Source organism: Rhinolophus sinicus, chromosome 11 (genome assembly GCF_057876585.1).
Source record: "Rhinolophus sinicus isolate RSI-liver-muscle chromosome 11, RSI-T2T, whole genome shotgun sequence".
Taxonomy (NCBI): Eukaryota; Metazoa; Chordata; class Mammalia; order Chiroptera; family Rhinolophidae; genus Rhinolophus; species Rhinolophus sinicus.
Window position 1 is genome coordinate 12422430 of NC_142511.1, and position 13141 is coordinate 12435570.

General features: G+C 44.4%; 1 protein-coding gene and 1 long non-coding RNA gene across 5 annotated transcripts in view; one reads left to right on the forward strand and one right to left on the reverse strand.

Moving 5' to 3' along the window:
* Positions 1–1754: 1754 nt before the first annotated feature.
* LOC148756619 (uncharacterized) lies at positions 1755–2065 on the reverse strand. The gene is made up of 2 exons (XR_016022747.1): positions 1943–2065; positions 1755–1824 (listed from the first exon to the last, which is right to left on the reverse strand). It is a non-coding gene; the product is annotated as an uncharacterized LOC148756619 (long non-coding RNA).
* A 527-nt stretch (positions 2066–2592) lies between these two features.
* The window catches only part of SMG7 (SMG7 nonsense mediated mRNA decay factor), a 64562-nt gene continuing 54013 nt past the window's right edge, over positions 2593–13141 (forward strand). For 2 of the 4 annotated variants that reach the window (XM_019738179.3, XM_019738346.3), the window contains exon 1: positions 2593–2845. In XM_019738179.3, the coding sequence (XP_019593738.2) occupies positions 2817–2845 (29 nt within the window). In that variant the 5' untranslated portion in view covers positions 2593–2816. The remainder of the gene's footprint in view (positions 2846–13141) is intronic. The other 2 variants (XM_019738104.3, XM_019738273.3) reach the window with 1 other exon arrangement.

A 13141-nucleotide genomic window follows, 5' to 3' on the forward strand; every position in this document is an offset into this window, starting at 1 on the left:
GTATCTCTACCAGAAGGTGGGTTCCTCCAAGACAGGGACCAAGTCTCTTTCACCTTAGTATCCATCGTAACCCGGGCAATGTCTGAAATGTAGTCAGCGCTCAGTAAATGTTTATTGAATAAACAACACAGCAAATGGATTCAACTTTTTGATCCTAGTTTCCTTATTTCCGAAATGAGAAGACACATTTTTTTCATTAGATTGCTTATCAGGAGTGTCATGATATGCGCTCACATACTGTTTCCTGGAGATATGAGCCACAGACATGAAAGGCGTTATTATGATGCGTACCGAGGGGGTAAGTATTTTACATAAGATTTTTATTCTGGCTAAAATCTCTTTAGAAATCTAGCAAATACATTTCAGGAAAGAAATGTAGGGTGTTTTAGGTCATGTGCAGTAGTAATCTCCTTCTCTGGGCTCTCAGGGTTGAACAACCAGGGATGAGAACAATCTCTCACTAGGTGGCTCTCTTTCCCCCAGTGGGCGGCCCGACGGTGCAAGGAGGGGATGTTGGAGGCTTGGTACAGTTGCAGTCACCGTCACACTGCATCACAGTAGGCGCTGGCAGCAGGACGGGCAAAGTTCAATTTCTATTTCGTCAATGACAATCTGTCTTTGGGATGCATTTCAAAATGTGCTTTCATTTCTTCTAGGCTTACACATTATGTTCCAAATAGACATTGGTTCATTCTTTTAATAGGGGCGGTCTCGGGGAAGGATCTCGAAAGCGCCTCTTTACCTACGTAGCACAGAACACAGCAGGAATCAAGTACCCAAACTGACTCAAACAAAAATAGCCCATTAAAACCCTCACTTTAAATATCCAAAGAGGGCTACATTTCTGGAGGGTTTTATATTGTTACACATCCTAAAGTACTTTGGGAATCGCTGCTTAAACGACTCAGTACGAATCGAAAATATAATTTATGAAAAGTGAAATAATTCCTTTCAAATCATTAGGATGACTTCCCCATCTACTTCTCACACAACTCCACGTTATTAATTAACTCCATTCTTTATTTCTGCCTTTTAGCCCCAAACCTGACACAAAATACACATAGTAGACATTCAAAGAGTAGCTTTCATGAAAATCTTTCTTAGATGCTTTTCATCGGAACTTCGCGCCAGTACCTAGGTTTTTCTTAAGCCCACTTTACCCAACGCTTTCCTCTGCAACCCAAAATACAAAGAGTGACAAGTTCTAAACCACTGCAGACCCATCAGAGAAGGAAGAAGTTTGCAGAGGAGGGAGGAACTCGGTTTGCTTTTGATAACCAAGTGGGACCCCCATGGGGGGGGTGTGCCTCTGAGATGGCAATCGTGAGCGTGTCGCCACCTTCTCGGCGCTAAATGCTGTACACCCATGTTAGCCTTCTAGGATGTGTTCCCACGCTCACTCTGGCCTCCTTGCGGCAGGAGGTGGCTCTGGAAGGCCGGCCGGGTTCACTCCGAGGAGGCTCGTTCGCTGCGGGTGGATGTGGGGTGGGGTTTGGGGGATTTCTATAAGGGGTCCACCCGCTGGGTAAAATCGATGTCCCAGTCGGCAGGAGAGGGATCGCGGCTGTCGTGTGCCGTTCTCCTCCCTCAGGGACCCCGTCCTGGCGGGATCCCGCCTCTCAGAGCCCGAGGCAGTTGTGGGGAAACCCCTCGCCCGCCTCGCAGCCCAGCGCCTCCGCCTCGCCCGCCAGCCTTCAGGCCCCGCATCTTCTTCGCAGGCCCGGCCCTCTCCACGCCCGGCAATAGGAGGAAACTATGGAGGTGGTTCCCGCCCTCAGGCTGGTGGAAAAGCCCACGGTGAATGCCTCGGGGTCTCCCCCAACGCTGCGGGAAGGGGAAAGGGAGGAGGAAGTGAACTTCACCGCCAGGGAGAACTACCCCGGATTCCCAACCTGGGGGAGGCCTTTAGATGTAGGGGAAGCCAGGGGGGAATCCTGGGCACCTTCCTGGGAATCCATTCGCAGAGGGAGGGTCACCCGCTCGGCGCACATTGGTTACTATGACGATACAACTACAGCCTCCAGTTGCCATAGCAGCTGCTTATCCAATCCGATTGGTTTCCTTTCTCCTCCTCCCTGGGCTCCATCTCATCCCCTCCAAGTCTCCCAGCGTGCAGAGGGAGGGACCGCAGAAAGGAGGGGGGGTCCTTAGCGTCACTGTAGGGCGCGAGGGAAGACAAGAGTCGAGGGAATAGAGGGCGGAACTGTAGGAGGAAGGGTCGGCGTTTCCGGTAGGGAAGAGTGGAGGAGTGGAAAAGGGGGAAAGTTGGATGGAGTGGAAAGACGGGGGAAGACTTTGAATGTAACTACCGGTAAATTTGGGCTCGATGTTCCCAGTGAGGCTGGGGTTGCCCCCTCGCGCGGGAAGAGAGGGGTGGATTGGCAGGAAGCCGCCAAGCGCCTTCAGCGGGCTGCTCAGCAGCCGCACAGACGCTGCACAGCTATCTGATCCCAAGAGGGAGCGCTACCGAGAGGCGGAAACCAACCAGAGGGACCGGCGCCGCTGAAATATCGCGAGAGGCAGCCCACTTCCTTCCTCTGCTTCTCCCTCCTCTTCCCCCCGCCCCTTCCCTTTCCCCTCCTCCTCCCTCCTCCCGGGTCGGAGTGTCCCTGCGCCCCACGGACCTGAGCAGCAGTCGGAGCAGCTTTCCCCGCTCCCTCCCCCTTGCCTCACTCACCCTCACCCCCCCCGCCGAGCGAGGAGGAGTCGGAGGAGAGGAAGATGGCGGCGGCCGCCAGCACCCGCGGTACCGCGGGGCCGCTCCGAGGAGCCTGAGAAACCCACAGAGGCTTCGCGGGAAGACGCGGCGGCGGAGGATGAGCCTGCAGAGCGCGCAGTATCTCCGGTGAGTGCCGAGGCCGGCCCCGTACGTAGGGGGAGCGGGCCTAGGGTTGGGGCTTGGAGAAACAGACACAGAGGTGGTATATCCGGGGTGGCGGGGGAGTTGCTGTGTCCTTTCCTTCCCCGGCAGGGAGGCGGGGGCTGCGAGGAGATCCGCGGGAGGCGGCGGGGCGGGCGTATACAGGGATGCCGAGCCTCCGCGGGCCGGGCTGAGTTCCAGCGGAGCCGGCTGGTCTCGGTACCGGGAAGGAGGTTAGGGAAGCGTGAGAATGTGCGCGCGCGCGCCGGGGGTCGCGGGCTCGCTGGCGAGGGGTGGGGGAAGGTGCCGGGGATGCGGCGGCGACCCCGGGTGGAGGTGGGTGTGGAGGAGGCCGATCCCCGGTGGCGGGGGAAACGTGGTGTGGTGTGCGATTGGCTGGAGCTGTGCATGAGCAGAAACCGTGGAAGTCTGCACACCTGGGGTCGGTGGGGGGTTGGGGAGGAAGAGCCCGCGGGAAACTGGAGTTTGCTCTTCATTCTTGGTGGGAAGTAATGAGGAATCATGTCATTTGTAGTTAGTTGGCGGGGTGGGGGTGCGGGCATCAAGAGGGGGAAATGGATGAGGAAGTGAGGAAGGAGGGACGTCCAATGGATGGGGTTGGGTTCACCAGAAGAACCTGGGTTGGAATCAGTGTAGTCGCGAGGTACCATTCATTAAGAGTGATGTTAAGGAACTTGTATGTGGAAGGTAGAGTGACGCGTGGGGACAGTGTGCGAGTATGAGCTGTGTGTGGGGTAGGGGGTGGGGGGACGATCCAGACACTTTGGAAGCAAGTGCATGATGGCGAGAGCATATTGAATGGAAAGTCACCAGCTATTGTGCAGCCAGGACGGTTCCGCAGAAGCTGAGTTAAGACCTTGAAGGTAGAGAGGTAAACGAGGGTCAAAATCTTGATGGCAGGTTGTTAGAGTCTGAGGTTAATTGGGGAGTTGCCACTTCTTAGAAAAGGGGAAGGCAGACCTTGAAATGGATCCTTTTGGTCTTTCAGGAGCAGAACTAACAAGGCAGGCTTATGGGACGATGTTTTAAAAAGTGGTTTCATACCTTGTGGAGGAGGAAATTGGATGGGGTAGAAATCTGAAAAGAACAGAAAAGTCACTTTAGCTGTTTAGTGAAGTGAAAATGTTGATGTGTGAGTGGATCCCTATATGTACATCGCAAGAGAAGGTAGATAGTGACACATGAGGGTGGCTATTCTACTTTTGAAAGTAGTAATAGTTTTAAGCAGAGTGGAGAAGAGAGAATGAGGAAATCTTTGAGGTAATGGTTGAATGCCTGAGCTTAACAGACACAGGATCCACACAACATGTGAGCCCAATGACTATGGGTTAGTTGGAACGCTGTCTGTATATATCAAGGTCCTTTTTTTCTCCTCTTGCCTGTTTATTGTTTAATGTATCGGATAAACAATAAATACACCTGTGTCAAAGATGTATGGTAGATGGTGTAGAGGGAGGATATGGAAACCATCAGGATAGTCCTTAATTTTCAGGAATTTGCAGTTTAGTATACATTAGGCAAGGAAATAACTACAGCACAGAGGAAAAATGGTAAGTATCATAAATGATGCCAAGTGTTATAAGAGTCCAAAGGCAAGAGATTATCCGAGTGATTGGGGGGAAGCAGGAAAAGCTTCGTTTGTTCATTTGCTCATTCATACACTGCTCGTCAGTCATTTTGTTGATCACCTATAGGACAGGCATTGTACCAACTGCTGAGAATAGAAAGATAAGAACTCCACCCTCCTCTGACAGAGTTTACAGTTTGTTAGGCTGCAAGGAGAAAATAACACTTACAATGGACCTGAAAAATAAACAACATTCTGACAAGTGTGGATTGAGAAAAGGGGGTTCCAAATGGAAGGAAACCTAGCAGAGATACGTAGGACACGGATGTTGGGGGCGAGGGGAGGTGTTTAGTTCATTTACACAAGAATATAGGGTGATGCAGCTAGAAAAACGTATAGAGTTTTGTAGGTTATTAAGTTTGATCCCTTCTTTTTACAGATGAGGAAATATACCCCAAGGAAGTTAAAATTGTTGAGGATCGTATAGCTGGAAGCTCTGTAACTCAAATGGAGGTCTTCTAATTCCATATCAGCTATACTGTGCGACATGTCTGGGTTCATCCATTTTTTTCCACAAATATGTGTTGAGAGCTTACGATAATTCTAGGCACTGAGAATATCGTGGAGAACAAAATGAACAGAATAATATGTTTATCAGGTGGTGACAAGTACTAGGAAGAAAATAAAGCAAGCAAGGCAGGGATATGCTGTTGTATAGTCAGGGTGATCACGGAAAGAATACTCCATAAAGTACCCATATTTGAGAGGGTCTTGAATATCATGATCTGTAATTTATAGTTACAACGGGTGGAGCGTAGACAATCTGAGATTTGTTTAGAAGGGAATTCACGTGTTCCTAGCTATGTATTAGGAAGAGGAACCTGTGTACTGTAATGGGCAGTGAAGGCCCCAAATAAGGTGATGCCCGTGGGACTAGAAAAGTGTGATGAGAAGCAGACAGAGAGAGTAGTGATCATTTTAATGGGAAGATCAGTCGGCTTTGAGAGGCTTCTGTGTTAACATATATTACATTTTGTAATTCACCATGGTCAGGAAAACTTACCATTAAGTTGGGGAATTAATGGTAGACAGCTGGAGATGAATTTAGTTCTTAGCAGAAGGGAGAAAAGAGTAAGAATGAACACAATGTTTGAATAACCTATATTTTCCAACTGAAGTTGAACAGGTAAACTTGATCAGGGACAGGACTTGAAGTCCCTTAAGAGATTCCTGGGAGCCAGTCCTTTCTCAATCTTGCGCATCTGTCCTAAGTAAATAAAACAAGCCTTCCGGCTAATAGTAGTCTGGGACAAGCCTTCCTGGTAAAGAGAGGCTTATACTAGCCTGAATTTCCCCCCTTTTTCAAAGGTAATCATTCTATTTAAAGTCTGCTGTGGGAGACCAGAGTGTCTTTAGGTAAGCATTATGTTCACTGTCTTTGAAAATGGAGCTGTTGGTTTTTATAGACAACTCGATAAGGATGCTGGGTATTGCTGAATGAGTGTGGTTGGAGCTATCGCAGTTATTTTTTGTGACCTTGATTTTAGGAAGAGTTATTTTGCCTACCTTTCCCAGTGGTGTAAGACCATGACTGGGCAGTTTTTAAACTGCATGGCTACAGATCTTCCCTCACATAGATGCAAATTAGTTTTGTCTCAGCTGAATTAATGTCCTAGAGTAAGTGAGCTGGGGTATCTGGTATTGAAATGGTGGGGTGGTGGCAAACCAGGGAGCAAGATGGCAGTTTCAAAAGAGTAAGAAATGATGATAAGAGGTAAGAAGCATCAGTAAGATGAAGAAGGAATTCAACATCAAGTGGACTGAATTTGTCTTGAGTTGCAGAAATAGAGCAGAGATGAAAGAAAAAAAACACCTAATCTCTATATGGGAAAGAAGGTGTTGGTAACCTAGGCAAGAACGGATGATGAAACTTTTTTGTTAGAAGGGAAGTGTCATTTTTTTTGAAATAACAGACTGACAAGACTCCTATCCACATGAATAAGTTGAGAATACTTTCTTACATTTTATAAAAATAAATGGTTTTAAATATGAGGGTTCTAGACTGACAATGGAAATTTATTACCCAATTTGAAAAAAAAAAAAAAACCCACAGTATTTTCTCTTGATTTATGACAACATGGAAAGATTTTAAAAGACTTTTTTAACACCCTTGTGAGAAAAATAAAAAGGTATATTGAATATAGTTCTTTTGATAAGGGAGGGAGAAGGGTGAGGCTAGGCCACGGGTGAGGTATAATATCATGCTTTAATAGAATTGCATTTGAAAGAATAGAAATATGGAAATTAACATCACAGTTGGAAAAGCAGAGGTGGGGAAGATGTTGAAGTACCAGACAGGGAGGCATCCTTGAAGTTGTTTTGGAAGATGAGAAAGTAGAAAAATCATAGCCATGGGGGGGGGATACCAGACAGGTCAAATCCTGTTGTTCAAGGTGGCACAGGTGCCACTGAATGACATCTGCTGTTCATATTCTGTACTCCCTCCAACTTTCCTCCTCCTTCCTTTACTAGTCTCCTCTTTTTGTCTTTAATTTCTTCCTGTGCTGTAGGTTTTTCAGTGAGATCCACTTGAAGTTGATCCCTGGTATTAGTGCTCTTTACAGGCAAGGCCTGCAAATTGTTCATTTTGTTAGAGCTTTTTTTGCAGGATACCCTGTTTCCCCGAAAAAAGACCCAGCCGGACAATCAGCTCTAATGAGTCTTTTGGAGCAAAAATTAATATAAGACCCGGTCTTACATTATATAAGACCGGGTCTTACAGTAAAATAAGACCGGGTATTATATTATATTATATTATATTATATTATATTATATTATATTATACCCAGTCATATGGTACAGTAAAATAAGACCGGGTGTCTTTTATTAATTTTTGCTCCAAAAGACGCATTAGAACCGATAGTCTGGCTGGGTCTTATTTTTGGGGAAACACGGTACCTCTTAGTGAAGAGGCTGCATTCCAGTGGCACACTTCTTTGTCAAAAACTTTGTTACTGGAGGTAAAAATAATATAATAGCCATAAAGATTATTTTCTGAGACAGAGGAAAAATGATTGTCATTTAAATACTAATTAAAATATCCAAATATCCAATAAGCTAAAATGTATCACTGTAAACCTTGGGACAGAGGGAGGTAAAGGGAGGGAGGAGAGGAGGCAGGACCAAGTAGCAAGCAGAGCCTTGTCGTAGCCCAGGGAGAGGAGCAGGGATGTTTGCGGGAGCATTTGCGAGGAATTTGTATACTAACTAGGTGGGCTCCAGGTTCTGCCCGGTAATGTTGGCCTGGGTACTCACTATCTCTGGACGCTTCCAGAAATTCGATAGCACATCCTGATATTAATTTACATGGTCAGAAGTCTTCTCCCTGACCCATTTGCTGCCACCCCTTCCCCCAACATACAGGACTTAAAATAGCTTCGGTCCCAGAAAATCGGCCAAACCTGGCTGATATACCAAACATGGTAAAATTGTTTGGAAAAAAAAAGGCACTCTTTTGAGGCTTATAAGTCTATTTTTTGTTATAATGGTGTTAATAGCATTTTACCTGTTTGGATATTGACTGGCTGAATTATTTTGGCAGTTAATTTCTGCTTCCCTTGTGGTTTCAGTTGGATTCAAAACGTGTACTTCCTGTCCTGCCCTGTTTCATTGCTTTCTAACAGCTGTTATATTCTACCTTCATGGTACATGAAGCAGTTGCTGAGTTTTTGTACAGTTTTCCTTTTTAAGGTATGTTGTGTAGTAAGCAGTAGACACAGTAGAGCAAGTTTTGCATGAAGCAATTTTGGGGTAGAGGGTGGTTCGGACTTTTAAAAAGTTTGTTTTGTAGTGGAGAAATATTATTTGCCTCCAACTATTATCTCCAACCCTGGCTAGCCTTTCCTATTTTTGTTATTGGTGGCATGAATGCGTACCTGAAAGTTAGGTGGGTTAGTTTAACTGATGGATCTTGTTCAGAGAGTAAATTATTAAGCAGATGTCTTTCAGATAGTGAATTGTTCATCTGTATGTGGGTATTTGGGCAGATGGTCACCACACATTGCCATTTAAGTTTTGTAATCAAGCTATGTTTTAGTTTAGTTGCTGAATTGTTACAGATAGACTTATCAGTGGTCTAGGAGATTGTAACTAAGAAGGGTTAATCCGCAGTTACAGAAAAATACAGGGATGGAGTTTTGGCAAACATGTCATATGGTAAGTGAGAGCTTGTAACCAACTCCTTTCTTGTTAGCATGTAAGTGGAGCTGCTTAGGAAGGTGCTTTTCACCCTCCCTGAGACCCAATTTTTACTCCGTGGGAGGAGATGACTACGTAATTGTTTAAGAAAACTTGAGGAGTCTTAGGTGGGCCACGTAGAGATTGTGTTCTTTTATTGTTTTTCCTTCTCTGCTTCATTTAGAACAGTGTTTATTAACCTTGGCACATACTTATACTTTGGCCAGACAGTATTTTGCTGTGGGGAGCTGTCCTGTGCGTTGCAGGAGGTGTAGCAGCATCTCTGGCCTCTAGCCACTAGATGCCAGTATCATTCTCCCCCACTTGTGACAACCAGAAATGTTTCCACACATGCCAAAGGTCCCCTGTGGGTACACATTCACTCCGGGTTGTGAACCACTGATTTAGAAAATATACATAGGACGATACCTACGCATAGCATAGATTCATTTTCTCCTTTTCTCCTTTAAGCCATAACTTCTTATTCTTATAGTAATAGGCTAGTTACCATGTTTAGACTTTACCCATAAAAATGCATACATGTTTAAATGTCTTTTTCTTAATCTGTGTTTTGTTTTACTGGCAATTATTGAGTACTTACTATAGGCAGAGTGCACTGTGGGGGTTTTGCCTGTGGAAAACTCAAAGATACTGGAGAAAGCCATGTAAGTGGCCAATAGCAAATGAACTATATTAGGAGACGCAGAAGTACTGTGTAAGTACAGAGACAAATAGAGGTGGAGGTGGGTAAGGAAGGTATGTACCTTGGAGGAGATGAGATTTGATTTGGGTTCTGAAAGATGGATGGGACTTCTAAAAGTGGATATTGGGCAAATTGACGTTTCAGGCAGGAAGAACGTCTCACGGCTCCTTTATTCCAAACATGTTTTTAAAGTTTCATTCACTTCGCTTCATACATTCAGGCCAGCCTTTCTAAGTTTTTCTTGCACAAGCTGGGTTATGGACAGAGAAGTAGAGATGTGGAAGCGATAGTTCTGAAGACGTGGTGGCTGGTATCGGTGTTGAAAAGGGAAAAGCATGGTGAGATGGGTCCTGCAGTTTTCCTGCCTTCCCCTGTGCTCTTGGTGATAGATAGACCATTCCTCCAGACCCTACTTCAGCTGTGCTGTCTCTCTCCTTTACTAATCTTCTTTTGAGGACTAACCTCAGTTTTCTCTGAAAAAAATTCTGATTTTATAAAGATAAAATAATACAGAAGCAAAGGCAGCTGAATGCGTGGTGTAGAGCTCGGTGTGAGGCACACTGCCTGCCTCCAGCTGGCTCACGGCATTACGCTTACTAGAAAACTCTGTTACCTGGGCAGGCTGCTTCAGCTGTCTGTCCCTCAGTTACCACATCTGAAAAGTACGCCTAACAGTAGTATCTACCCCATAGAGGTGAAGGTCAAGTGCGTTAACCGTGTGCAGTGCTGGGGATGGTTCTGGCACAAAGTACACGCTTTGTCAGTTTCAGCTCTGTACACTGTCTGGAAGTGAGTGCTGGGCAAGGGCTGTTCTGGTCATTCTGCACCTCTGCCTTCTGCACGTTCCTAATTGTGGGAATCTTTCTGTCATAGCAAACCCCACACTCTTCACAGGAAACTCGTAATCCTTACTCTTCTCGCCCAGTCCTCCTGTTTTCTCATTTTCCTCATTGGTGCTGCCACTCCTCCCACGCAGGTTTGAAACCTGGTACGTAGTCATCTTTGAGTTCTCCCAGTTTTCCTCACCCTCTTGCACACATACACCATTGTGGATGTTGCCTTCCGATTGTGTCCTCTTGGTCACTTCTAGCACGGTCAGCTTTATATCCATACTGTTGAAAGAGTCTTCTTTGCCTGCTGTTCTCACAAGTAGCAAGAAGAAAGCATTGATTGGGTTTTCACTCGTAAACACTGTCCACCGCTTTCTGTTTTTGAATTGACATCACCTCTGGGTCTTGATTTCTTTAAAATGGAACATTGATCTCATAAAATTGCTGTCAGTGTTAAAATGACGAAGGATTACACATGTTTAACAAATTCTGGTTCTCCTTCAAACTCCCCACCACCTGTCCCCCTGCCAATTTTGTGCAGTGCTTCTGTATTAATATTCCTGAAAAGCTTTGGTGTGTGGCTTTACCTTCCTGTAAACTCCTCAGCCTGGCCTGCGTGGCCTTCCATAAAATGACCCCCATCTATCTCTGCCACATGGTATCTCTTTACCTTTTGATAGGAACCAACTGTCTGCCCCTCCCCCCAATCTCTTCATTGCCTTCTGAACACGGTTTACCCATTCCTGCTTCATTCTCACTTCCCAGGCCATTTCCCCCGTACGAAGTACCGTCCTCCACTATCTTAAGCTTCACCTTCTCTGTGAAGACTTCTTGTCCACCCCAGAGATTTCTCCTTCCTTTGAACTTTGTCGCATTTCCTGTCCTTCGTCATTCAGTGCTTACACTTTCTTCAATTTGTAATGATCTCTTTGATAGAAGTGAATTATCTGTGCAGCTAGATGGAGGATGATTGAGACCATGTCTCAGCATTTTTAAAATGCACAATGTACATAATAGGTGTTGAATAAAATTCTCATGCTTGTTTTTGCCAAACCTTTATGGAATACTTACAAATGCTAGTGCTAGGCTCTGAGAATAGAAACACAAAGGAACTGATTTTTGTTTCTTAGAATAGTGGTCTCCTGGGAGAAATGGGGGTCACACATGTATTTCAATGTAATGTGGTAAATACTATGGCAGATGTTTTCATTTCATTTCAGGGATGCCGTGAGTATACTGAGGAAAGGGGAACTTTCACTGTCCGGGGTGTTCAGAGAATGCTTCTGGGGTTGAGCCCCTGAGCTCAGTTTTAAAGCATGAGTAGGATTAGACAGGTGAGAAAGGAGATGGTAGCAGGGAAAACGAGATGAGCCAATGCGTGCGGCGGTGTTTTGAGGAACGCGGAAAGGTTTGGTATTAGGAATGAGGATCTGGTTGAAGTAATCGTCACGATCAGGTCAAACTGACGGTCACGTTATGTCATAAATTAAAGAGATTTAGATGAGTCACTGTCTCATTCTGTGTTTCCTTTGGGGGTCTAAGGTTTTCTTTCTAGAAACCTGATCGTTAATCTTACGGGAGCAATTTATGTTTGAACGGCTGATGTTGCTTGTACACGTTCTTACTGGGGTGGGCGGCAAAAGAGAAAGGTATTTATGTAATGCCTACAGTACTTCCTTGGAGGTGCATAAAGATTTAAATTTCCTTTCCTTTGAAAGTAGCTTCATCTTAGGCAAAACTTAGTTATTTGGAACATTATTAAATTGTTATGTAGCAGACAAGAGTTTTAGTGAACACATGTAATTCTGAAAGTATCTTTGAGTTCATAGGACTTATTTTATAGAATCGTCACCTGTTGAGATCAGACATGGAGTGAAGGTGGAGGTGAGGGAAGGACTTCTGTAGCATTGGGGGTGGAAATCAGGACATCAGTGAAGACTCTTGGGATTTAGCTTTTTCAAGTCTCAAAGAAAAAAAATGTTGCAGACCATTTTTGATTAACATTTTGTTTTTACAGTTCTTGATGGCATTTTTCCTTCTGTAGTGTCTGTCTTAAGTGACAAGCATGATTCTAAAATCTATTATATTTAAAGAACTGCTGTGTTGATGCATTGATAGCCTCAGTCTGTTTTCTAAAACTCCATTGGTTCACCAACCACAAAAGTTGATATTTTTGAAGTCCTAGTATTTCATTGCTATGTTAGTTGGAATACAGTATATTAGAATGTGTTTCACTCATACTGCCTCTTAGAAAGGTCATGAATTAGTTTTTTATGGGATGACAACTGAACCAAATATTCTTGAGATACTATGCTGTGATGAGATATCAGTAGTAAGATAATCAGAGTAAAATGCAATTGGAAGGTGGTATTCAGAAAAGAAATGAGTTAAAGTTATGCTTACTTGAAAATTTTTTTTAATGCTGGTGGAAAAAGATAAAAAACATACTGTTAAGAGAACCACTACAGACAGGGTGAAATTGAATATAAAAAAGTACCTTGGGGCATCTGCAAACTTTTTCACTTGTGTGTGTACACGCCCATGTGCACACACACAGTTTGTGTAAGATATTTTAAAGTTAATTTTTTGTGTTTTAATATTAAATTCTGTAAAATACATATTTCTCAAATTCTTAGTTTAAATGACCAAAATAATCATATCATTTGTTTGTCTGAACTAATTATTTGTTTTGCTTTGTTTCGTTTTTAATGAAAAAAGTCAGAACATTTAAAAAACGCCACTCAGATGTTAAGGCATATTGGTCATAAATTCTGGTTTATGAAAGGAGAGGAAAAGAAGATGTTAGCGCATTAATTACTTTCTAACTTTAAAACGTTGTTAATTCGGTTGTCTGTAAACTAACACAGGGGTCTTCTTAGCATCCTGAGAAAGCGACATGTAATGAGCTGAATGAGCAAGGCCTT